Source organism: Triturus cristatus, chromosome 6, assembly GCF_964204655.1.
Source record: "Triturus cristatus chromosome 6, aTriCri1.1, whole genome shotgun sequence".
Classification (NCBI taxonomy): Eukaryota; Metazoa; Chordata; class Amphibia; order Caudata; family Salamandridae; genus Triturus; species Triturus cristatus.
This window is the reverse complement of record NC_140589.1, coordinates 378931249-378958816: the sequence shown is the minus strand read 5'-3', so window position 1 is coordinate 378958816 and position 27568 is coordinate 378931249. Positions and strand designations below refer to the sequence as shown.

Below are 27568 nucleotides of genomic sequence, written 5' to 3'. Positions count from 1 at the left end.
CCCTCTGTCTCCCTCCCTCTGTCTCCCTTTCTCTCTGTCTCCCACGGGTTCCCTCTCTCTCTGTCTCCCTTCTTCTGTCTCCCTCCCTCTGTCTCCCTCTCCCTCGCTCTGTCTACCCCGGACTCCATCCCTCTGTCTCCCTCCCTCTGTCTCCCTCACTCTGTCTCCCTTTCTCTCTGTCTCCCACGGTTTCCCTCTCCCTCTGTCTCCCTCCGTCTGTCGCCCTCCACCTTCTGTCTGTCGCCGTCTCCATCTGCCTCTCCCTCTGTCTCCCTCCCTCTGTCTCCCTCCCTCTGTCTCCCTCCCTCTGTCTCCCTCCCTCTGTCTCCCTCCCTCTGTCTCCCTCCCTCTGTCTCCCTCCCTCTGTCTCCCTCCCTCTGTCTCCCTCCCTCTGTCTCCCTCCCTCTGTCTCCCTCCCTCTGTCTCCCTCCCTCTGTCTCCCTCCCTCTGTCTCCCTCCCTCTGTCTCCCTCCCTCTGTCTCCCTCCCTCCGTCTCCCTTCCTCCGTCTCCCTCCCTCTGTCTCCCACCCGCTGTCTCTCTATCTCTGTCTTCCTCCCTCCATTTCCCTCTGTCTGTCACCATCTGTCACCTCACCCCAGCTTCCCAGGCGCACACTCAGCCGCACCCGAGCACTTCACAGGTCTTTAAAAGACCATTTACTTGTTAATGAGGCTTTGTTGTGAATTGCCCGGCCCCCATAGAGCAGAGTGTCTAGGAATGCCTCTTAATTAGAAGCAGTTATGTGCTAAGTGCCCGTGACACACCCACTATTTGCAGGCGACACAGTACTGTGTCGGGACACACAGATTGGAAAGCTCTGCTCTTGGCTGAAGCAGAAACTCAGAATTTAAAACGTAACACCATGGTTGGGGTTCTCTTTAATAATAAGAATTGATTTCTACCCACTTTTTGCAACCTTAGGATAATGAAAGACAGTAAAAAATCATATCCCTCTAATCTATACCCTGCAGTTTGCATGCAGCTCTGATGACAGTTAATAGCTCACTCTTCTATATTAAGATTTTAATTTATAAACTGCAAGTCCCAAATTGATCTCTCTGACAAAAGCAATAACCCACTGTCCTATTTAATTATATGCACGTTGTGATCTGGATGGGGCATATTAACCCTCTGTGCTATCCTATTCCCATCTCTCTCAAGGAAGAACATTAATCGCTAGAGTTATCTTGACATTTTTACTGTTGCCCAAAAATTGCTGGAGGCAAGGAACACTGCAGCAGCAGGTTGTTTTAAAACCATAATATACTTGCAAACACATCGCCTCCACCGGAAGTCAGAACCCAGTGCGGTGGCACCGGTCACACTGCCCTAGAGCCAGCCCTGGGAGTGCGCATGTGCAGGCAAATCTAAAATCACACTGAGGCTACCTTTAGTTCCTGTGGAAGGACAGACAATGGCTTGGTTACTATCAGAGTAGATATTATGGGACCTGTGTGGGTTAAGAGTGGGGATTGTGTCCATGTTTTGGTTGCCGTTGATTATTTTTCCAAATGGCCGGAGGTGGCTTTTGTGGAAGTCACAAATGTGGAAAATGTGCTTAGATTTTTTGATGAGTTGTCCGTGAGGGAAGATCTGCCCAGGAAGGTAATTACTGGTAATAGAACGCAGTTTATTGCAGCAGAGGTTGAAATGTTTTTTAAACGTAATGGTGCGGAGCATAAATGTACTTCTGAGCATCACCCAAAAGGGTATGGCGAAGTTGAGAGGCTCAGCTGTGTGATCAAGGGCGCTTTGCAGATGGCCAATCACAAAAAGAAACAAGCATTGGCATAGCCAATAGGTCTCGCTTTTGGGACCTTATAAGTGTTTAGCCATGCAACAGTTGGTGTTGTTGCACTAAGGATATTGTGCTGCATACCTAAATACCTATAAGGTCCCAAAAGCGGGACCAATTGGCTATGCCACTGCTTGTTTAGGTCTTGTGCCCTGGTGGTGATCCATGAGGGAATACAGGCAGGTTTTTAAAGTGCAAACTAGCAAGTCACCAGTTGAGGCAAGTCCAAATAGTAGTAGCAAAATGGAAGGTGGAGTACTTCAGACATGGCTTCAGGAACCACAACAGTTACCAAAGTGCTGTAACTAGAAAGATACTGCTTTCAAATAGCATTGGAAACTGAAAAATGATGACTGACAAGAAATAGATGTTTGTTTCTATTTCACCGGCGCTTTGCTTTTAACATTAAAAGTAAAGCGCGGGTGCCGCGATTATAGCAAAAGTAAAGAAATAGAACCAAACATCTATTTCTTTACTTTTGCTATAATCGCGGCACTGGCGCTTTACTTTTAATGTTAAAAGTAAAGCGCCGGTGCCGCGATTAGCTTTGTGCGAAAGAGAAAGAAAATAAGGGATGCGCGCGCAGCAGAGGCGGCGCGTGGCGCGCACGCTTGTGCGCGTGAACGCAAGCTGGTGGCCGCTTTGGAAGCACTTCCAAAAGCAGCTTACTAAATGTCTCGCCAGTGCAGCGCATGCGCTGGCTCAGGCGAGACCTAAAAATTGGATGTTGAAAGTAAAAAAACAAAAATGAGTGTGGATTTATCGTACTACACCAGGGGTTGCAGGTTACAGTCCCTTTGCTGTCATGTGTGGCAGATTTCTTTTCACCAAAGATTCTCAGGGGTGGATGAGAAATTCCAAGCTGGTTCATGGTCACCAGAAGTGGTGCAGGATAAGTAAAAATTGTACAAATACAGTAAATCAGGTGTAAATATGGTGCCGATGCAAGTGGGTGAAATGGTACAAATATAAAAGCCAGGTAAAGTGAGGAAGGAAAAGTCGATTTTCAAAACTTTTGAGGGTGGAGGAAGTTTACTTAAATGCTGCTAGGTTGAGTGATAGACGAGTGTGGCATATGAGCAGGATGGCAAGGTGCAAAGGTGTTGGGAAGGAAGAGGGTGGTGATGTGGTGAAGGGGTGTTATGATTGGTTGAGTGAGGTTGACACAAAGTGCGGGAATCAAATGGAAACAAGCATTAAAAATGCAATAGGTCTCGCATTTACAAGAGTTTGAGCTATTAACATTGCAAATGGCAATGCGTTTTATTTTTGTTTTTAAAAGATAAATAAACAGCATTGTTATTTACAATGCCAATAGTTTAAACTCGCGTAAATGCGAGGCCCATTGCATTGCAAATGCTTGTCTCGTGCTGGAACCGTAATCCTGCCTTCCTATCTCTGCCTAGAGGGCAGCTAAGGAATGAGTTTCCCGGAGATAAGACCTGATTTATTATGAGGTCTTTGAGCTTGACATGAAGGCCCCTTGATGTTTACAATCCCCAGGGGTCGGGGGGGTTATGGCCTTCACAGATGCCTGCCAGAAGCTTTTTAAATGTTAGCTGTATCTGGGTCCTTGCGCACTCATCATAGGGCCTAAACACCACAGGAGTGTGGGATTCCACATCAGTGCTCTTCCATCACTTTCACAACAGATTCCTCATAATCCTCTAGTGACTGTATGAACCTCCCCATGTTAGACAACAAGTCACGATATAGCTGCATGCCCATTGTGCTGTCACCAAGGCATATTTGTTCACGTGACTGTGTGAATCTGTTTTAAATCACGCAGAGTAAAAATAATTGACTGCCCATTCACTCCCAACATTGTGCTCCATAACTTCACAGTACAATGCCCCCCAGCAGGAACACGGGAAGCCCCCAACCACTACCCTCTCACTCGGGACTTAAGTCAGAATCAAACAGCACCTTGAAGGTGAGGCCATGAGCAGACCCATGGAGTTATAACATCCAGAGATACATTTCATCAGCTCCCCAACTCAGCGGGCTACTTCACGTGACATGTCTGTGTCATAAAGAATATTGACATAGATACAGAGTAGACATGGCATCCATGAGCATGTTGCTGAACCAGGGATAATAGGAATAAATGCACAAAACACACCCTGAGATGGGGCACAAACCCCCAATGTCTAGATGTGCTTCTTAAAGGAGGAAAGGTTCGCCTTCTCCCCCACCCCAGGACTGCATCAACCTCCCAGTGTGTTCTTCCTATCACCCGCCCCCGAGGGACCTCTGCATAACCCGAAGACATTGCTCCCTGTATAGCGCCTCCTCATCCCTCCCCAGACAGTGCTTCACCCCTAGTCACCCGGGGCCTAAACGCTGCACTCCCCATCCGTGGGTGTAGCGCCCACCAGTGCCTGGCACTGCAAACCTCCATACTCCTCCACTTCTGAGGAATCCCTCGGCATTCCTGCCACATCTGGAAGCCCACCCCACCCCTTCCATCTGAGGCCGAAGAGAAATGAGGATAGCTGGAGGGGAGAAACCCAGATGTAATTAGCCTCCAGGTGCTGTACACCTTGTCTGTGCCCATGGCACCTCCCTTCAACATGTAATGAGACCCGACGCTGCCTCTCCCCAGTGCCCCCTGCCCCCACCTCTCCCCCGGCGCGCCTTCGTCCCCCTCCAACCCCAATCAATGTGCGTCAGTCTGTCCCAGGACCACCCGCTGCGCCACACCCGGACAAAGTCCGCCTCCCTGGACATCTAACAACCTGCCCAGGACCACCGGCTGCCCGTCCACACCGAAAACCGCACCCCATCCCACCAGCCCAAAGTCGACAGTCCCGCCCACAAGGCCCGTCGCCCCCCCTGGGGTCCGATCCCGCCTATTATTGCCTGCTTAATAACATTCCGATCCTCCTTTCGCAACCTCCACAGTGAGCCTGCAGCCCTCTGAGAAACAGTCCCCCCTCCCAACCGCTACTCCTGCAACCAACCCCCCCAGGCGCCATGCGACTTTCACACATCACCCACCCATCCAAACCAGCGCCGACACTCCGGCCGTCCCACATCAAATCCTCCGTACTGCCGCTTATCCTTCACAGCTAGCCACATGCCAGCAGGCCGAGCCCAGCCCGGCAAAAACATCCATCCTCTCTGAATGGTGCTCAAACCGCCACCAAGCCTCCTCCCAGCCTTTGCGCAAACCCGACCCGCCGAGGAACACCCACCTCCCCTTCACGCCCCGTCCCGCACCCTCCCACGCAGCACTCCGACCCCCAAAACCCACAACGCCCCCCCCCCCTCCTACCCTCAGCCGATCGCCCCCGCTTCCTTCACCCAACCATCCCACTCCACCCACACCCCAGAACAACAGCCTTGCCATTCCGTCCGATGGCACCCTGACCCCTTCGGGTAAAGTCCGCGTTATATAAAAACACATAAAATAAACTCCTGTGTCGCCCTCCCTTCCCCTCAAACTCCGCCCGCTCCCACGGTTACCCCCCCCACGAATATTACTCCGTCCTTTAATTTCTTGCACCCATCACGAAAATCTAGGCGACCACAATGCCAGTCACCGCGGGCATTCCAACACCGTATCAACCCTAGATCGGCAACCAAGCAACCCACGCCGACCTCCACAGACCCCAGCCACCTGGTGGCTACATCACCAACACACCCATCTCCACAAATGTGCCTTGAAGAGGAAATCCACCCTCTGGCGGGGACCTCGCCAGACGAGCCACAATCGGTGAACGGTGAGCTAGGCGAATACACCAATACTCAGAAATATCCTGCAACTCTTTCCCTTAGCACTTTATTAATGCCCCATAACGTTCTTGACGTTTATTACCTTTTCAGTTGGTAATATTAACCCCGCCAGCTGCCCTACATATCTCTCCCACCCTCTCCCCTGGGCAACGGCACCTCATCCCTCCCAAGGCCCACTGCTCCCTGCCCCCCCCTCACCTCACACTCTGTAGCAGCAGCACGTGTGGTACGCTTCACGATTCACAACCTGGAATGTAGAATGCACAGCATGGCTCAAGCGCATATAAACACAAGCGCTCGCCATGACATTTTCGTTTGGCTTTTTCTGCCGTGGCCTCGCCTGCCAAAAGGTTTCTTGTCTTTAAAGAGGGGCGGGGCTTAATGCCCCTTACTGAAAATACCCTGTCAACACTAAATCTCGCCAGCGAGACTGCGCATGCGCGCAGCCTTACGCTAGCGAGACCTAAAAAGGCATATGGAGGAAGTAGAAGCTATATACCGCAATGGTGGTCAGGAGGACATATGGATCACCAGAGAAGGCTGGTGCAAAGTAAATCTAGTAATACTGTCAAACCTGTGTACTTGAATGATTATATTAGGTGAAAATATTTGTTATTTCATATTTAATTATGGGGGGTGTTAGATTTGAATGTATATTGTTTTCTAGGTCTTGTTGTGGGTTGTTTTTAATGCTTTTGATTGCTTTTTAACCCCTTCAGCGCTGCGCGGATTTCCGCGCGGTACTGAAGGTTCTGAGCGCGGGCGGGGCCATGACTGAGCGGTTCCGTCATGCGCACAGCGCAACCGACGCTCATGACGGAACCGCTTCGTCATGAGCGTCGAAGGGGTTAAGGAAAGGGGATGTGTTGTGTTCTTACCTGCTTTGTCTACTACGTGAGACTGGGTTCGGGGTTTCTGGTTATGCTGTAATTCAGAGGGTGGTCAGTTGGAGCCAGGGTGAGGAGGAGATATGAGGTGTGGATGCTGGCAACTGTTCTGGGCTGATTAAAGTGTGCGCTTACTCTTTTTTGCTTGAGTGGACGCTTCTGTGTACACCACAGCTTGCTTTGTTTTGCTTCATGTCTGTGAAGGCATGGGAAAAAATACCATAACAGCACAAGCGACTACACATTCGCAAAGAGTTTCACAATTGGTCTAAATGTTGCACTTCATTGCAACAGTCTGAGCCCCCTCTACAATCACATCTCAAGATCATTAACCCAGGATATTATTGGTGGATTCACTCCTTGTCAGTGTCCCTTTTAAGTAGCACAGTGTGGACCCATGTCCATAAAAGGAAGATCTTTGGGTCTGACTAGTGTGATCTACTGTGTAATTGGAAGCACGAGGTGTGTCACGGCCATGAAATAGAACACCGTCATTATTTAGCCATTGGCCACCAGTTCCCGAGACGGAATGAAATTAGCCTGGCCTCCATCAGTCCAGCATATTCCGCTGCATCCAAGTCTAGCCGTCCACCTGGTGCCTCTGACTCTGATTCCAGGCACAGTTAGAACCTTGGGACCAATAGAGCACTACGAGCCTTCCAGAACGGAAGCATGATGAGTCTGCGGCACAGCATTCAGAACAAGGTCCAACAGTCGCCAGCTGACAGGGTGAGGTGGTTGGGGTTGCTCACCTCTAACACTGTGACATGCATCAGAACCACTAAAGATTTAGGCTGCCTAAGCCAGAACACCATAAATCACTTTTCACTGGTGCTATGTTCCCTGGCAAACCTGCTCTGCCCACTCCACTTGGGATTTTTCTCTGGATCTCTAGATGTTGTCAGAGCGTGAGTGCATTATTACTGGGCAGTTGATATCATAGTACATCTCGTAGGAGGTGCCCTGAAAGACCCCCAGGTAGAAACTCCATAAAATCAAAGTCCGGTTGTCCTTCTCTTTAGCGGAAGATTCTGAATTATTATCTCCGTAATTTATGCATATCTAAAGAGTTAGTGGTGCAGGATTCTTCAGAATTATAATACGCCGCTGAGTTTATGTAGGGGCTTGTGCCTTTGCTGCTCTTCCCCCAGTAAGATGTTGGACTTTAGTACAGCGAAGTGACCACTAACTGGCATGCCAGTGAAGTGTAAAACTAATGGAATCAAATAAAACGTGTGGGCCAACAATGAAACGTACAGAAATATATAGAATTTAGTTCTGTTTAATCTAATAGCTTTTTAATCATTTTGCTCGTCAATCCCTCTGGTTTATGCACCTGCATAAATATGCTTAGGTATGTTGAAACATGAACCTGCAATGCCCCAACTTTTATTTAACTTCCATACAAATCCTATAATACTTGCTCACAAAAGGAGAAACTGAGTAGAAGCCTGCTGGTCATTGCTGCTTCAAGCTAATGGACTATTTTGCTGGACTGGAAGACGGGTTCTACTATGGTTGTATTTCAATCTATTTTTTCCACCTTTTTAATAATACTATTAATTTAGCAGCTACAATTTAAAATAACTAATTGTGTACAATGATGATGTTTGAGGTCACATGAATTAGTCATTTTAGACCTGGTAACAGAAATAAACTTTTAAGGATGACCAATGCAAGTGTAGAATATTTGACTTGGTTAAAAAATAGATTGTGAGAGCTATTTCTTTACAAGTATCACTCCACTGCTCATAGCGAAGCTTGCATGTATTAATGCAACATAGTTGTTATAGCTCCACAAAACTATAGATAAGCTGGTGACAATGACTCTAGGGCGATGAAATACACATTTAATTAAATACACTTTATGCAGATTGTTAGAAATGGGGGTCTCTTGTTGTCAGAGGTAGGTACCTTTGTCCAACTAGGGGCCCTTGCTTCAAGTCAGGGTAAGGGGATACACTCCTATAATAACCCCTGCTCACCCCCATGGTAGCTTGGCACGAGCAGACAGGCTTATCTCAGAGGCAGTGTGTAAAGCATTTATGAACATATACAGTAATACAGTGAAAACACTACAAATGGACACCACACCAGTTTAGAAAAATAAGTAATCTTTATCTAAACTCAAAACAAGACCAAACAAAAAAAATCCACAATACAGTAATCAAAATATAGGTTATTCACTTAAATATAGTCTCTAGCAACAAATAACTCCACTTTGAGTTATTACGACGTCGTGAAATCCCAAAGTACGGTTCCGACCGCGAGGTGCGCCGGAGTCAAACAGACCCACAAAGAACAGTACCTGAGAAAAGCGATGAAAAACAAAGACAGCTTGCGACGTCAGGGAGGTGCGGCTTTGTTGGCACTGCGCGGCGTCTGTTCCTTACGACCCCAGGGAAGGTGTAGACTCTGTTCCTTACTGCAGTGCAGGGGAGGTGAGACGACGGTTCCTTACTGCGTCGGGGAGGTGATGTCATGATGGCACCGAAACCACTGTTCCTTACGATGTCGCGATGTCGATGGATTCGGGGTCACTCACGTCGAGGATCGGCTCCCCGATGATGAAGTCGGCTTCGGAGTTGATGTGGCACAGCAGCAGGCCCACGTCGCAAGTCGGAGCAGCGCTCCCGGCTTCGGGCAGGTTACGGCGTCGCTCGCTGGCGTCGTGGCACGGCCGCCGGCGTTGGGTCTACTTCGCAAGTCGGAGTAGCGCTCCTGGCTTCGGTGCAGATTACGGCGTCGCTCACCGGCGTCGGTGTTGCAGTTTCTGTAGCTTCTGTAGTAGCTAAAACAGCAGTTCTAGATGCAGGCAGACAGAAGGGTGAAGTCTTTGTGTTCCTGAGACTTCAGAACAGGAGGCAAGCTCAGTTTCAAGCACTTGGAGATCTTTCCTTCAAGCAGGTGACAATGCAGAACAGCAAAGTCCTTCTTCTCCTTTCCTTGGCAGCAAGCAGCTACTGCAGGCCAACCCCAAGCAGCAGACAGGCACAGGGGCAGTATTCCTCCTCAGCTTATCCGGCTCTTCTCCTTGGCAAAGGTTTCCTGTTGATTTCCCAGAAGTGATCTAAAAATCCGGGTTCTGGGCCCCTCTTGTTATACACACAAAGCCTTTGTTTTCTGAAGGCAGGGAGTGTCTATACCCAGCCAAAACCAGTTCTGTCTTCACTGGTGCTGCTTCTTGGCAGGAGGTGGAGACAGCATTGTTGAAGGCAGACCAGGCCCACTCAGGTGAAAAGGGAATCTCCTCCCCCTACTACAAATGCAACTCAGGTCTATTCAGCCCAGCCCTGACTCATTAGACGTCTGGAGCCACAGCCCTCTCCAGCCCCCTGCCATCCAAAAGCCAGACATGCAATACACAAACCTAGCAGAGGCACACTGGATGGTTAGGCAAAAAAATACCATTTTCATGTATGCTTTTTAACACCACTCTTTCAGCAAGCCCCCCACGAAGATCTGGGACCTGCTGGACGACTATGCACCAGACCTCCTCTTCCTCACAGAAACAAAGCTGACCACAGTTTCAACGCCAGACAACGCTGCCGCCGTCCCTGCTGGATAAAGATCACTAGTCAAGACCGCCCAAACAAGCCTGGGGAAGTAATCGCCATTGTCTATAAATACATCTTCAACTGCATTGCCTCATCTGCACCTCACCATTAGAATACAAATCACAGCAAACTTCCCTCTGGGTGGAACCCTAGTCTGCTGCACCCGCCCCCCACCCCGGGCCTCTTAGCCAACTTTGCTAGCAACATTACAGCCTTCATCACCCCTAGTCCTCAATTTCAGTGCATTCATCCTCCTAGGAGACCTCAATTTGCATGTAGAAGACCGAACCGACTCTAACTCAGCCGCCTTTATCTACAGCCTCAGAAACTTGGGACTTACCCAACATGTCAGAGTGCCCATCCATGCCGCCGGACACTTCCTAGATGCTTTTTTTCACCAATCCTTCCCAATCAAGACACCAAGATCCATCACCTGGACCGACCACCCCATAGTCAGTTTCACTAACAACATCCATCAACACAGCGGAACCCCCACTGTTGGCCCAGCATGTTGTCACTGGAACAACCTAACAGAGGCGGATTGGACATCTGCCCTCCACACAGCACAAAAGCTTTACGAAGTGGATCACCAACTGCGCGGCGCACTGGCCCCTCCAAGAAACGAAGCAAAAACTAAAACACAAGCCAGCTGATACACAGAAGACTCCAGAAAAACAAAGTGGCACTGCAAGCAGCTGGAACAGAAATGGAGAACCAGCAAAGAGAAAGTGGAAAAAGACTCATTGAAAACTGCACAGAGAAGGTACCACCAGGTAACCCGAGAAACCAAGAGGAAAGCGCTAGTCAAATGAATAAATTCCACCTCCAAGAGCAATAAAGAAATCTTTGCTGTCCTCTAGGATCTCATTACACCCATAGCTGCCACTAGCTACATAAGCCCATCAAAGATCTGTATAACAACCTCTCAAACTTATTTTGTGGCAAGATCACAACAATATCCAGCCACTTTGCCCTGCAACCGGACTCTCTGACTCTTCAGCAGCCTCCCAGTGACGAACAAAGACACCACATGGGGCACCACAGCAATCATGAAGACCATACACTCCATGGCCTGGTGAATCCCTGCCCCCATCTTGTCTTTGACAAAGAAGCGTTCACCCCCCAACCCCTCCACCTCAACACCTCCATCAGTACAGCAGCCTTTCTGGAACCATGGAAACACACAGCTGTCAAAGCCCTCCTAAAGACACCCTTGGATGACCCAACCTTCACCAAGTCATTCAAACTCACCAACTACCGACCAATATCCCTCCTTCCCTACCCAGTCATGGTCTTGAAAAAATCCATTAACAAATGCCGCTCTGACTAACTTGCCAATTACCAGCTTCTAGAGGCCGCACCATCAGGATTTAGACCCAACCTCTGCACGGAAACCGCCCTCATAGCAGCAACGAATGACATCCGAATGATCCTCGAGAGGGAGAAATCGTCACCCTCATCTTCCTAGACCTATCAGCACCCTTTGACAAGGTGTCCCATCCCAATCTAATCAGAAGATTTCACAACGTAGGCATCCCTTACACACCCTCATATGGATCTGCTATTTCCTCACTGAAAGAACCTAAACCGTCAACATACCCCCCTTCGCCGCTGAAGCAAGAAAAATCATCTGCAGAATCCTGCAAGGCTACTTGCTCAGTCTGATGTTCTTCAACATCTACATCACTTCACTTTTCTGTGACATGCAGAGTGATAACATAAGCATCCTCACATACGCTGATGACACACAACTGATACCGTCCCTCTTTGACAAAACACCCAATACCAGGATGAGATTCACCACATGCATTCAAAGTGGCCGCGTGGATGAAATGTAACTGCCTCAAAATGTCCACTAACAAGACCGAAGTAGTGGTCTTTGGGAAAGACACCTCGCCATGTCCTCAACCTCCCCCCTACACTGAGCCCACATCACAACACACCTTAGGGGACTCCACTGACTCCAGATACACAAGTGCCCACATTTTAAGCTCCTTACCCACACCTACAAAGCACTCCACAACACATGCCTACCCACCTGAATAGCCACATTTATTTCCACCAACCTTTAAGACACCTCCGCTCTGCTGATCTCTCACTAGCACACAGTCCACGCTTACACAAACCCAGAGTAGGAAGTCCTGCCTTTTTTATTCCTGGCTCCTAAAGCCTGGAACAACTGCTGCAGATCGGCGCATATAAATTCTCCCTACTTCCACGGACAGAGTAAACCTACAGTCACACGCACATACGCTAGGGCCCATCACACTAAAATTCACACTATTACTCTATCCACACTGCATATAAGAGAGAAACCTAAACCGATCTACATCTAAACGAGGTCAATGCGACCATAAAGACATTGTCCTGAGTCATGATTTTTAAAACATAAGAAACAACATTAGAAACTCAATAAATGACAAAGAAATAACCACCCGACACTGGAATTCAAACAAAGATCATTTTTTTTATCTAAATTAGTTCAAAATGAAAGTCAATCAATAGCAAAATCTTTATTCTCATAGTTACCTATTCTAGCTAAAAGGGTCAGGACAGGTCTCTCAGTAAAGTCTCTCGAGCTGCCGTCCTCAGCATAGGTTCAGGAAGAAGTCCAAAACGCAATGACCGCAAAGAACACGATGAATGCAATGAACGCAAGGAACACGGACCCTCTCTAGTCTAGCATATTTATAACAAAAATGACAAAATAAAAGTTACAAACAAACTTTGAATATCCGTTGAGCCGCTGAGCAGAGAGAGCAGGAAAGGATGTTGCAACATTTAGAAAACCTCCGCTTAGGAAAAAATCACAAAAATAAAAACACGGAAGAAGGAAACTCGAGTTTGCAAGTGTTACTTTTATGATTGCTCTTCCTCGGTACCATAGCAGAGCCACCGCAGATCTATCATTGTTCATTGTGGCTTAATCCTTCTCCAAGGACAATTGGAATCATGCCCAGAGCTGCTGTCCTCACGGAAACTTTTAATTCAGGCAGAGGCTGTGGTCAGGTGACTTTCAACCATGTTCAGCAAGGCCTCTCGTCAAAATTCAATCACTCGAGTGCAGGCTGTAAATAGCAGCCATCTTTGTTTAGGCCAAAACGGACCATCTTAATTAAAAGAAACACAAAACAACGTTACCACATCATAATGATTATACAGTGTTAATTCCCACTAATACCCTTATGTGTATGTAATTACCTAGCCGTCTGCAACACAAAGAAGCATTAGCACGCGTCATTTTAAAGCATAAACTTGAAACAAATAGCACTTTTGCGATGCTCATTTAATAAATTTGCACATTATTACTAAGCAACATATATGCATCCCACGTGTCGTTTCTCTCATTAGTAATGTTGATTAATTTAGACATTTAACAAAACTAATATTTAGTGATTACAAATCAGTAATTTTAATCATAACATATAAACAAAACCAGAGCTTAAATCTCGATACATTTTCAACAGAAAACTCTGCTCCAGCAATCCCCCCTTTGGTGATATCTTATCACCACAAAAACCATCCCAAAAAAAAAATGTTGTTCCAATTTTAGGAGAAATTGAAAATGTCTTTTATGGCACAACATTAAACACCAGACTCCCTCACATCATCCCTCTTTGACTCCAAGTAAACACTCTCCCTTAATTCTTCTAATTCTATTTCTTGTGGGTCTCTCCTTGACCTCTTTTGTTTCTTTTCAGTATTTCCTCTAATTATTCTCTTTTTCCTTCCCCTGTTTTTACAACACAAACACCCCAATCTTAGTATCAATAAAGCAATAATTACACATGTCAATGGAAATAATATTCTACCAATAATGGTATTACCTATCTTAGCAATAAAACTCTTAACAGCAACTATCTTATTAGCTATTTTAGTCCAGATACTCTCAGCTTCCAGTGGTACTAATTCTTCATGCAAATCGGTAATATTTTTGAAATAGACCTTCAGATCTTTGCTTTCGTCAGGAATGTAAGTGCAACAATGTTGAACTTTCAGCATTCCACAAACTCCACCCTCCTTGGCCAATAGAATATCAAGGGCAAGTCGATTTTGCATAGACATGGCACGTACGGCAATCATCTCCGTATTTACCAAAAGAAACCCTCCAGCGGTACTTGTCGATAAGCGATCCACCACTGTTGACAGTTTCCGAATCCCATATGCATTTAACAAAATTCCCACTGCTGGAATTAAAGCTCCAAAAATATCACCTACGATTTCTGACCAAGTTTCTCTCTTAAAACGTGTTAGTAAATTAATGTGTTCTACATCTTCTATCCTATCTATATGAAAAATCTTTGGAAAAACCAGGCCCACATAACACGTGCCATACCAATGGTCAGGCAACTTGTAATAAGCCTTGTTCCCACAAACATAATACACTCCTGGGAAAACTGGATCTTCTCCACCTTTAAAACCCCATCCTGTTGCAATAAAGTATGTATCATGACACTCAATAGTCCCAACAAAATATCTATCATATTGGGATTTCTTTCTGGTAATGCATAGTTTACCCTTCTGTGGTGCATCTAAAGCTAAAGTTGGACTAGCCCCATTCTTCAATTCCTTTCCCATCTCAATATCCCAAATCGTCTCACTCACTTTATATTTCCCTGCCTTTTCATGCATGTTCATTCTCCTTTCCTCTACCATGTCAAGGAAAGCCTTCTCTTCCTCTTTCAAACTGCAAGTTAAATTGTTTCTAAAAATGTAATCTAATGTTAATTCTTCTCTCTCAATAAAAATCTCACCAAAAATGTTAGCTTCTTTAGCTGGATTCATCTTTTTATTCATAGGCAATTGCCCAAAAATGTTATCATGGTTAGACATCTCATAATCTATTTTCCCTAACAAATAAAAAACACTACTTAGCACACTACATGAAATCCCATACGTAGCTGGTAAATGGTGATAAGTAACACCTTCTGAAACGGATGCAGGTAACTGCATACATACGTAGCAATCCCTTACTTCCATTGTTTTCACATATTCATATAACAATTTTGAAAAAACATTGCTAGAAAAATCATTAATTGACCTATCTTTATGTATGTAAATGTTACTACTTCTAGTTGGAACTACTTTCTGTGAACTCTTCTCTACATTGGTCACATTCTCAGTATGTATTCCAAAAGTGTCTATTGTAACTCTAAAAGTAACTAGTAAAGCTAGTACACCCCATAATAGCATTAATAATCCAGTACAGCAGCAGCACATTCTACACCATCTTTTCAAGAAGGCACATCTACTTTGATTATTCTCTGTGTTAGCCATTTTACTACTTTGGCAGTGTCTTTTGACTTAGCCTCTTCTACTCCACTACCTAAATTTAGAACTCTAGATTATTTCAAACAGTTAATTTCAGATTTTCTTCTTTTCACTTTTCTCCAAGTGACTCCTTTAGTTCACTCAATTTGGATTTTCATCACTTTTCACTTCTTCTTCAGCAACATCAAATTGTATCAGATCTTCAACAACATCCTGTGCATCTGACTCTTCTCCAATATCAGTCAAGATAACTTTCAGGATTCCAACAGTTTTCCTCCTCAACCACTTCTCGTACGGTCCCCTCTGGATTTCCTTGACTCTCTGCCTCTTCACCTTCAGACAGTGCCACATACGTCCATTCCGGTGACCTATACTTCTGGTTAGGTTTTCTGATTCTCTTGATCTCCTCTGGTTCTTTTGTGACCTTCTGTTTTTCACCTTTTGCTTGATTCTGACTTGACACCTCGTTCACCTGTTCAGCTTTCGATGAATTTGCTCGTGTCAGTCTGTACCTCAGTCTCTTTATCCTGTTAGGCCAAAGATCTCCTCTTACAACCCTCTTTGGTCTCACTTCTTTATTATTTCTTTCTCCGATCCAAGTCCTCTTTCTCAGAACTCGACCCTCTGATTTCTCATTTTCACTCTCATCTGATTCTTTTTCATTTGCCTCTTGTTTTTCAACAGGTTTCTTTCGCTCCACAGTCTTTTCTACCACCGATTGAGATTTCCCTATCTCTGTCCCTCCTCGGGTCTCCGACACGCAATCTTCTAGCTGTCTACTTGTCCCTTCACCTAGCTTATCAGGAATGTTCCCTACACCTCCTCGGGGGTCTTCCGCAATCTGTCCCTCTCTATCTCCTACTGACCCTGCCTCTTCAGGTGTAATCTCAAGTGGATTTTCAACCTCTTCATCTGATTCAGGTGTAGTCTCTGTGGAATTGCTCTTTTCTCTTCTTTCTTCTCCACTGCTCGTTGGAACTTCAGGCACTCTTACAGAATCCGATCTCTCCTCTGAGACTCTCAATGTTTCTCTTGAAGCCTCTCTTGGAAAGAAAAAAGAATCACCTGACTCTCTTTCTCCTTCGCCCCTTTCAGGATTCTTTCTCTTTCTCACTGGTTCAGTTTCTGCATCATCACTAGAATCTGACTCTTCAAAATACTCCTTACCAGTCCCATCCTTTGGATTTGGAACTCTCAGAGTATGACTTGCATGCACCCAGTTTTTCACACCAGCACACTTTACTGCAGTCGTTGTAGTCAGAATAACTTGTCTTGGCCTTCCCCACCTTGGAACCAAGCAATTTCTTCTTCTGTGTACTTTAATCCTCACCCAGTCTCCTGGACTCAGATCATGGGCTTGCTTCTTCTCAAGTGTAGTAGTGTCTTCTCCAACCTGGTGAAACACAGAATGAACTGCGTCAGCCAGGCCTTTACAGTAATCCAAAATCATGTCATCAGTAATTGTCATCAACTTGTTGACAGGCACAAATGCATGTCTCATCGCACGTCCCATTAAAATCTCGTGCGGACTCAAACCTGTGGTTCTATCTGGAGTAGACCTAATAGTCATCAGCACTAAAGGCAAGACATCAGGCCATTTCATTCCAGTGGCTAAACACATCTTACCAATTCGGTTTTTTATTGTGCCATTCATCTGTTCAACAACGCCAGAAGCCTCTGGTCTGTATGCACAATGTAGCTTCTGCTGTATGCTCAATGCTTCACAAATTAAACCCATGAGCTCATTGTAGAAGTGTCCACCTCTGTCTGACTCAATTGTCACTGGGAACCCGTACCTAGGAATCAACTCTCTTAACAGTAACTTTGCAACTGTTATTCCATCATTTCTCCTAGTCGGATAGGCCTCCACCCATCTTGAGAACAAACAGACTACCACTAGAACATACCTCAATCTGTTCACTTGGGGCATTTCAATGAAATCTATTTGCATTCTGGTAAAAGGACCTCCTTCTCTGCCTATTGTCCCCAGACTCACCACTGTCTTTTTTCCAGTATTGAACTGCTGACAAATCAAACATCTCTGACAGATGCTCTCTGCAATTAACCTGAACTTTGCATTGTACCAGGTTTGCTTAAAAGACCTAATGATTGCGTCCCTCCCCAGAGGTCCCTGGCCATGATACATTCTTGCCATTGTCGACAGCATGGAATTGGGCATGACTGGTCTACCATCTCTATAGATCCAAACATAATCTGTCTCTCTTGGGGCACAACCTGCCTTGATCCAATCTCTCATTTCCTCATCTCCTGCCTCATCCTGCAACTGTTTCACTTCATCCCACGTTTCTAGGACATTAGTAAACATCACAGAACAAAAAGACATTTCCTTTTCTCGTGCCCTATTAATCGAATGATTGTTCTTTGCACAATACTGTGCTATGTCATTGGCAAAACGATTACCAAGAGTAACAAAATCATCTCCTTGTCCATGAGCAGCACACTTCACAACTGCTAACTCTTTAGGCAGCTGTATCGCCTCAAGCAACTTTCCAATCACTTCAGCATTCTTTATTGGAGTCCCACTCGACGTCAAGAAACCTCTCTGTAGCCAAAGCTGGCCAAAGTCATGAACGACTCCAAATCTGTACTGACTATCAGTCATCACAGTCACTCTCAAATTCTTTCCAATTTTGCAAGCTTTCGTCAATGCCACCAATTCAGCCACTTGAGCAGATCTTACTCCTTTCAAAGGCGAAGCTTCCATAACTTCTGAAACCTTGCACACTGCATATGCTGCACTCAGCACACCATCATCAGTCCTTAGACATGATCCATCCACAAACAGCACATGATCACTCTCAGGCAATGGCAAATCTCTTATGTCTGGTCTTGGTTTTGTGCAGTAGTCAAGCACATCCAAACAATCATTATCAACATCATCTCCCACATTCACATTTTCAGCATCTGGTAGAAGTGTCGCTGGATTCACATTCACACATCTCTCAAGAGTCACATTTGATGCTCCCAGAATTATTTTCTCATATTTAGTCAGTCGACTATGTGACATGTACTGAGTCCTGCTTCTTGTCAAAAGAATAGCCACATCATGAGGTACGAATACCCTTACAGGATATCCCATTATTATGCCCTCACTCTGTTCCAAGCTTCTGCATGTAGCAGCTACTGCTTTCAGGCAACCTGGCAAACCCACAGCTACAGGGTCAAGTGTCGATGAGAAGTACGCAATCGGCCTTCTCAGTTGTCCATGTTTCTGAATTAACACTGAAAGTGCACATCCATTTCTCTCACTGCAGTACAACTCAAACTCTTTCTCATAGTCTGGCATTCCCAAAGCAGGGGCTTCACACATTCTGCTCTTCAACTCCTCAAATGCTGCTATTTGTTCTCCATCCAATTCCAATGGGTCTCTCACCTCACTTTTTGTCAACTTAATCAGTGGCTTTGCTATCAGGGAGAAATTACTTATCCACTGACGACAATAACCCACCATTCCCAAAAACATCTTCACTTCTCTCTGGGTCATCGGGGCTCTCATTCCTCTGATAATTTTAATCCTGTCATCGGTCACTTTTCTCAAACCCTTTTCAATATTGTGTCCAAGATAATGCACCTCTTTCTTGCAAAATTGCAATTTGGCTGGAGAAACCTTTAACCTTCCATCTGCCAGATGATTCAGTAAAGCTATGGTATCTACTTCACAAGCTTCACGTGTCTTCGATGCCACAAGTAGGTTATCGATGTACTGCACTAGTACTGAGCTTTCGGGCATGATCAAACTCTCCAATGATTTCTTCAATAACTGATTGAATATCGAAGGACTCTCTGTATACCCCGGTGGGATACGACACCATGCTAAAATACGCTGTCCAAACCGAAATGCAAAAATCGGCTGGCTGTCATGATGCAATGGAATTGAAAAGAAAGCATGACACAAATCAATTACCGTGTACCACTCAGCATCATGAGGAATCTGATACAAAATCACTGACGGATTTGGCACAATGGGACAACATGCCACCACAATTTTGTTAACTTTTCTCAAATCTTGTACAATCCTGAACTTTCCATTAGGTTTCTTTAGCCCCATTATCAGTGAATTACACGGGCTACTCAGTAACTCTCTCAAAACTCCCTGTTGAATCATCCCGCCAACCATAGGAGCAATTCCCTCAATTATCTCTGGTGTCAATCTATACTGAGGAATATTAGGATAAACAATCCCCTCTTTCACTGAAATCTTCACTGGATCTTCATTATTCATCAATCCCACATCTTCTCCAGTAAAATCCCAAACTGCTGTTTTTACTGTATGTCTCAACTCCTGAGGCAAATCATCTGGATTAAACACAGCATATGTACCAACAATCTTACTCTCTCTATTGTCTAGAGTCATCCTGTACAAAACATCCTCATCTGGTGTCTCAAAAGCTATTCCATCCGGAGTACAAAAAATTGTACAGTTCATCTTGCACAATAGGTCCCTACCTAACAAATTCACTGGACTAGTGTCACAGACTACAAATCTGTGCATGTCTGAAAATTTCCCTATTCTTACCCTTACTGGTTCGGTAAGACGAGTCTTAATCTGTGTATTGGCTACACCAACTACTTGGATTGCTTCGTCCGAGAGAGGAAGATTTCTAATATCTGCTGACCTGACAGTTGATCTCGTCGCTCCTGTGTCTACCAAAAAAGTAACACTTTCCCCATTTATTTTCCCATCTACAAATGGTCCTGCCTGATCAATTTCTAGAGTTGCACCAAGTATGCACTCTTCCTCCTCTCTTCGGCACCGTCAATAGTCCCCTTCAGACTCACTCCCCTCATTCTTTAACCAGTACTGCTGTACCGGGTTTGAACGTCTCGGTTTGTTTACCTGCTCATCATTGGAGAATCCTGAGTCCTGGTTATACTTTTGAGACCCTCTATTCTGCGGCAAGGGCGGTTTTGGCTCTTGACTCTGCTGTCTGACAACCTTCTGCTGTTGCTGCTGATGATTACACCCCTCGTTCTGCACCTGTTGATTTAAGGTTTTATTTTCATTACTCACTAATGGTGGATTGGTACACTCGGATCTCCAATGCCCCAATTGTCCACAGTTGTGACAAGGGAATTTTTTCTTTGCCTCCTCTAAATTCCCCTTTCCTTTTCCTGCATATCTGGGTCTATTTCCCGGATTATTTGCCTGTTCCACCAACTGTGCTTCTTGTCTCTCAGCAACTTTCACCTGTGCCCACATTGCCTTTTCTTTCAGCTTTCTCTGTTTTGCCTCAATCTCATCACTGAAGTACTTTGCATGTCTCAAGATTTCATCAATCTTTTTACTCTGCCAATCAACTGTATGCTCACGAATTCTTTCACTGATTTCAGGTCTCAGGCCATATACAAATCTGTATACAAAATGACTCAAATCCTTGTCACCCAGATGTTCATCTCCACTGAACTGTTTAAAAGCCAGTATCAGCCTTTCGTAAAAAGCATGAACTGATTCTTTTGCTTCCTGATGTGTTCGATCTATCTTAACCCAGTCTGTCTCTTTCGGGGGTACTTTATTTTTCAGGAACACTATAACCTGATCGTATTTCTTCATTACCTCTGGATCTGGTGCTCCTGTTTTCGGATCTCTTGGATACTCCTTTGCAGGCCAATCTACAACTATTTTACACTCTGCCCACAAGTCTGCTGGAACAATTATATCAAACAGACTATTCAGGTCAATCCACAGCACTTTTGACAATTTCACAAACCTGTCTACCTGCCTATACCACTCGACGGGCTTTTCTCTCAGTCGAGGAAAATCATTCGTAAATGATAAAATATCCTGTCTAGTCCATGGGACATGTACATATCCTCCTCCAGGAATCTCTCTCATAGGATAAGCATCCACTGTTTTTTCTTTTTCTCTCATAGGAAAAGCTGAGTAAGTCCTGTCCACTGAATCTTCCCTTTTCTTGTACCATCTATCCTTCCATTTTTCCACATCACCCCATTTTCGCAATAAGGCAATCATTTCCTTAATCTGTCCTGTTCTGCCAGCACCATTTAGATTCTCAATATCTTTGTCCGTAAAATCCATCCTGTAAGACCTCTGCAAAGCTTTCACCTTATCCATGTCAACTCCTTGTTCACTCGCTATTGCTCTTAACCTGTCATGTGTACTTTTAGCCCTCCAGGTGATACTCTTGCACATAAATAACAACTCTCCATCATGATGGTTTTTTAGTATATCTGTAGGAATTGTTCCCGCAATAAGCTCCTCCAATTCTATGCGCAACCTGGCTACATCAATTGCCTGTGAATCTTTATCCTTCTTTTGAAGAACTTTCAACCAATCATTCAAATCCTCAGCTGTAGACTTTTTCACTGCACCCACTTGTTCTGTCATCCTCTGTGGTTCCAAAATCGTTCCTCCCAAACAACCAGTATTCAATCCTGAATTAAGCTGCACATCTAATCCTCCACTACATGTGTCATGTCTTGACTGTCTCGAATTATTTTCTCCTGTTCTCATTCCTGATTCCTCCAAAGTACAAGTACCAACCAAACCATTTCCAACATAAGGAACTGTCAAACCATTTTCACCCATTCTTTGCTTATCAAAAATAGGCACTACCGGACCTATGGTTACAGGCACTGTAACAGCTTCAAGATTTTTCGTCAGCTCTCTTATTTTCTCAGTCAGCTCAGATGTCGTTCTGGCTAATTCTCTTGTTTTCTCGTCACTGACTCGATTCTCTCTCTCTCGCTCCCTCTCTCTCTCCCTTTCCGTGAAAGAGCTACCACTTTTCAGATCAGGTGTCACAACCTCAGTTTTAACAATTCGCAAAGTATCTCTTATTGGAGTTGCAACTGGCGTGCTCTCTTCTGGTTCTGGTCTATATGGAGGTGGTCTCTTGTAAATCATGTCATCCAAGACCTCATCCTCGTAATCATTAGCTCCATACCTTCTCGCTTCTGCATCAGGCACCTTTTCTGTACCCTTCCTCCCTTCCGCTTCCTCAACTGTTCTCATAGGATATAATCCCTCTGACATACTAGCATCTCGCCATCTCCTCATTCGATCATGATGAGTTTCACGATCATATTTCCTCCCAAAAAAGTACCTATAATTGCCTCCACTCCTCTGCTTTTCTCGCTCATGCACCTCATCTTCCCATTCTACCAACGCCTCAAACTGTGTCGGCCTTGGTCTAGGCTCTAGACACATCATTTTCTCCCGTGAATTTCTCAACACGGCCAAATTAAATGAACCATGTTCCGGGAATGCTAAAACACCATCGTCCTTAGTGTACTTAGCCCAGTTGTCTAACCATATACAGGTATGATACCCATATTTCGCAACCATGAAGGATGCAGGAGTTCTCGTTGGAGGTAGCAATTCACCTTCTCTGGTTATTATGTTTTTATCCTTGTCGAACCACCTTTTAATTTTACCGAACAAGGATTTCTTCTTCTTTTCCTCTGGTTGGTAATACATTTTAACGTTTACCAATATTCTCTAGACCCTTCCGCAACTGTACGATCTTTTGTCCAATAACAGCGCGACTCACACCAACGCACCAATCCTGGAGCGTCTACGTCACCCTGTACTCCTTCCAATCCCTGCGCGGCTCACACTAACGCACCAATCCCAGCGCGAGCACTGTTCTGATCCACTACCCAATCACAGCGCGGTCTGTATGACGTCAGCAGTCGCTGCAGTCGCTGGAATTCAAACAAAGATCATTTTTTTATCTAAATTAGTTCAAAATGAAAGTCAATCAATAGCAAAATCTTTATTCTCATAGTTACCTATTCTAGCTAAAAGGGTCAGGACAGGTCTCTCAGTAAAGTCTCTCGAGCTGCCGTCCTCAGCATAGGTTCAGGAAGAAGTCCAAAACGCAATGACCGCAAAGAACACGATGAATGCAATGAACGCAAGGAACACGGACCCTCTCTAGTCTAGCATATTTATAACAAAAATGACAAAATAAAAGTTACAAACAAACTTTGAATATCCGTTGAGCCGCTGAGCAGAGCGAGCAGGAAAGGATGTTGCAACATTTAGAAAACCTCCGCTCAGGAAAAAATCACAAAAATAAAAACACGGAAGAAGGAAACTCGAGTTTGCACGTGTTACTTTTATGATTGCTCTTCCTCGGTACCATAGCAGAGCCACCGCAGATCTATCATTGTTCATTGTGGCTTAATCCTTCTCCAAGGACAATTGGAATCATGCCCAGAGCTGCTGTCCTCACGGAAACTTTTAATTCAGGCAGAGGCTGTGCTCAGGTGACTTTCAACCATGTTCAGCAAGGCCTCTCGTCAAAATTCAATCACTCGAGTGCAGGCTGTAAATAGCAGCCATCTTTGTTTAGGCCAAAACGGACCATCTTAATTAAAAGAAACACAAAACAATGTTACCACATCATAATGATTATACAGTGTTAATTCCCACTAATACCCTTATGTGTATGTAATTACCTAGCCGTCTGCAACACAAAGAAGCATTAGCACGCGTCATTTTAAAGCATAAACTTGAAACAAATAGCACTTTTGCGATGCTCATTTAATAAATTTGCACATTATTATTAAGCAACATATATGCATCCCACGTGTCGTTTCTCTCATTAGTAATGTTGATTAATTTAGACAGTTAACAAAACTAATATTTAGTGATTACAAATCAGTAATTTTAATCATAACATATAAACAAAACCAGAGCTTAAATCTCGATAAATTTTCAACAGAAAACTCTGCTCCAGCACAACCTCCCACAACACATCAGAGTCTACTCTCTTTGAATTTCGCAAGAAACTGAACACCTGGCTCTTTGAGTAAGCCATCCAGGGCTTGCCACACACCGGCTACAGAGGGCCTAGATCGTCTCACTGGTTAATTAGCATATGATAAGAGCACACAGAACACAACACAACCATATTTTTAGTTTCTAGCCAATAATGGTGATTACCTGGATTTAGACACCCTCTGTTTGAGACTCTGTCTTACTTCTTTATCAAAACCTACTGTGATTGAGATGAGCTGCCTGTATTTAACCTCTGGCTTCTAAGCATGCGTTTATAAAAATGTGATAGCTTGTACTGTTTATCAAAAAAAGGGGGGAAGGAGAGGTTTAAGCGGTTAGGTTCACCCTCCAATTGTATACATAGATAAATAAATAGCCTGAACCTTCAGGTTATAGGAACCTAACCTAGGGGTGTCAGGAAGGCACTTGTTTCCCGAAAAAACACCCAAGGAAAAGAAAGGGGCAGAACACTTCCTTTCTTGAGTCCCCTCACTCACCAGGGTTTCCCCACGGTGACATGCTTCATCATTGGGGTCCTCTCAGTCCTCTACGGACTGAGGCGTGCTGCAACTTGCGGATTACGTAGGAGCACTAAACAAAATTATGTGTGGTGCAAGTGTGGTGGTGTGGAGTGGAATAAGGTGAATTAAAATAATCAACTAGTGGGCCAAATATATTTTATTCTTGCTCCTAGCTAATTGGTTAAAAAAGTGGGTAATATGCTAGAATAAACTACTTTAATGGGTAAGTGTACCTAGCATATGGTCGACTAGTTTCGAGCTTCCCTAGCTCTTCCTCAGGACTACACTGGGACCAGCCCAGTGCAAGTACCACTCCTAGAAGACCTGATTCCGGTGCAAAGATAGGTGAAAAAACAAACAAACGCTGCGCCTAATAAGCATGCGTTAGGGAAAATACATACGTAATGTACGTCTAGTAAAATATCTTAAAAGGCAAAACTGTGCCTCGTGATCGACTGAGGGGGTGTGGACACTCGTACACTTGTACTTTTCAAGCCACACTCCGGAATCACCTAATGGAGACCTGCCTCGTATGCGGTCGGCGAGGCAGGTCTCCATTAGGCGCAGTTCTCTTTGTTTAGGTGATGTTTGAGATGACTAAGCGACGCACACCCATCTAGCAACTATTGGGTGTCCACAGTATCCTTTTTCTGTGTAGTTAGCACACAGTTTTTTTCATTTTGCAGTAGCTTTTGGTCCTGATGAAAGCCGAGCCCACTTAGGCGTTGTGGCTGAAACATGTCGACCTTTTTTCATTGTTAAACACCATGGCCTACATTCGACTAGTGGTGTTCACGTTTTTAATCTAGCTTCGGCACGGTTGTGTCAAGAGAATCTTCCTTGCCGTCCCGTGACTAGTTTTAATACACTTTCACTGCACTATCAATTGGTCAGCACTGCACCCCTCACTCATACGTAGCTCATCATATGTGGATTTAGTCTATCCTTTAGTGCACAATCAAAACATCCCTGAGCTCCTCCCTCTCATAGAGGGGGTCGTAGCCCCCAGAGAAACTAGGATTTTTCTCTGGGAGGGGAATCCCATATGATGAAGCATGTCACCCAGGGTGAGTGAGGGATTACGTCCTTAAAAGGGATTGCCCTTTCATTATATGAATTGGGCTTTTTTGTTTGTCATTTATACACCACCTTCTCGTTTTTCTTTTTTGGTGACTTCAGACCTCAGGGTTCTTTGTGTTATAGATTATTTTAATTCACCTTATTCCACTCCACACCACCACACTTGCACCACACATAATTTTGTTTAGTGCTCCTACGTAATCCGCAAATTGCAGCACGCCTCAGTCCGTAGAGGACTGAGAGGACCCCAATGATGAAGCATGTCACCGTGGGGAAACCCTGGTGAGTGAGGGGACTCAAGAAAGGAAGTGTTCTGCCCCTTTCTTTTCCTTGGGTGTTTTTTCAGTAAACAAGTGCCTTCCAGACACCCCTAGGTTAGGTTCCTATAACCTGAAGGTTCAGGCTATTTATTTATCTAAGCTTGTACTGTTTGTCATGTGCATTGAAAGGCATAAAAGGAATTTGGCCCTTAGATGTAATTATGTTAAGGCTTGAGGAAACCCACTCCTGTCTTACTTGTGGTAGTTGAGCTTGCATTTAAAAAAAAACTTTTGGGGATGATGGGTATTTTGCAGAGGCAAGTGCTTGTAGTTTTGCATAAGCTTGAGCTGACATTTTGAGCTCTTTTGTCATATATATATATATATATATATATATATATATATATATATATATATATATATAAACACAATGTCATGTAGTACTTTTTAAGTAACAAAGCGACAGTTCCTGTTAATGTGCAGAGAAAGAAGCAGTGACAATGCAGCAGAACTTAAATGTATAGCTGAAACTGTTTTTTAAAGTGATTTAAAATGAAGTTGACCTGTGAATTTGTTTTTTAGGGAGATGCAGTGAGAGACTTGATGCTCCGGTTCTTGGGTGAACAGGCTGCACTTAAGAGGCAGGTTTTAACAGCTAATGTAGTGGAGCAGTCCTTTGTTGGATTAAAACAACTGATTGTAAGTATTTCAGCATGCCAAAACGATTAACCGTTTTGTATTGCCCTTGGCTTATGATACACATACATGCCAACAGACCCGATTCAGGCGGGAGACTCACAATTGTTTAAGCCAAAAATGACTTTATTGTAACTGTCTCTAGCCTGCTATTGCCTCTACTTCAACAGAAGTCAATAATGAAAATACATCTCCTGATTTATGTTACAAAATGTCTGATTTGCCTAGTCTAAAATGTTGGCATGTATGGCTACGTTGTCATGGCACCCTGCTATCTCTGTTATCCTGTTTGTGAGGAAATGCCTCTTATTACACGCTCAACCCCAAAGTTTTGGACTGATACTGCTGGTTTTTGGACTCTTAGAATACTCTGAGGCCTACTAACCAGACCTCAGTGAATGTGTTTTAACCCCTTACAAAATGTACGTTGAATTGGCTATCCCGCAATTGGCATAAACTGACTTATTTACAAATCCCTAGTATATGGTGCCAAGGGTACCTAGGCCATTTAATTTAGAGTGTCCACCCAGGGCTGCAGCACTGAGAGTGCCACCCTCTGTGACAATGTCGAAAATGGCTCCCAGCCTGCCACTGCAGCCTGGAAGAGCAGTTTTTAACTGCTAGTTCAACTTTTCCATTCAAAGCAGTGGCAAACACCCACCACTTCCCTTATGGAGATATGCAAGCCTCTCCTAAGGAAGGGCTATCGATCCCTAAGGCAGGGAGCTGTATTTTATTAAGAGGGACATATACTTTAATGTGCCCTAACAGTAAAACGCCACAATTTTTGTTTTACTGTGGAAAGGTAAAGTAGCCCCATTGGCTAATTCATAGTTGCATGGTGACGCCTCAGTCCTGCTAACTTCTGAATGGGACTACTAAAATTGGTACTTCAAGGTATCAAATTAATTGTGGCATTAAGGAAAGGCAACTTTTAGAAGGTTGCTGCTCTGTTGCCCAGTGTATGCGGTGGCCTTTCACAGTTGCTGGCCACC

General features: G+C 44.6%; 1 protein-coding gene across 2 annotated transcripts in view; it reads left to right on the top strand.

Annotated features, from left to right (window-relative positions):
* The window catches only part of TRAPPC12 (trafficking protein particle complex subunit 12), an 820049-nt gene that overhangs the window by 153774 nt on the left and 638707 nt on the right, over positions 1-27568 (top strand). For both annotated transcript variants that reach the window (XM_085610773.1, XM_085610772.1), the window contains one exon: positions 26460-26576. In XM_085610773.1, the coding sequence (XP_085466899.1) occupies positions 26460-26576 (117 nt within the window). The remainder of the gene's footprint in view (positions 1-26459; positions 26577-27568) is intronic.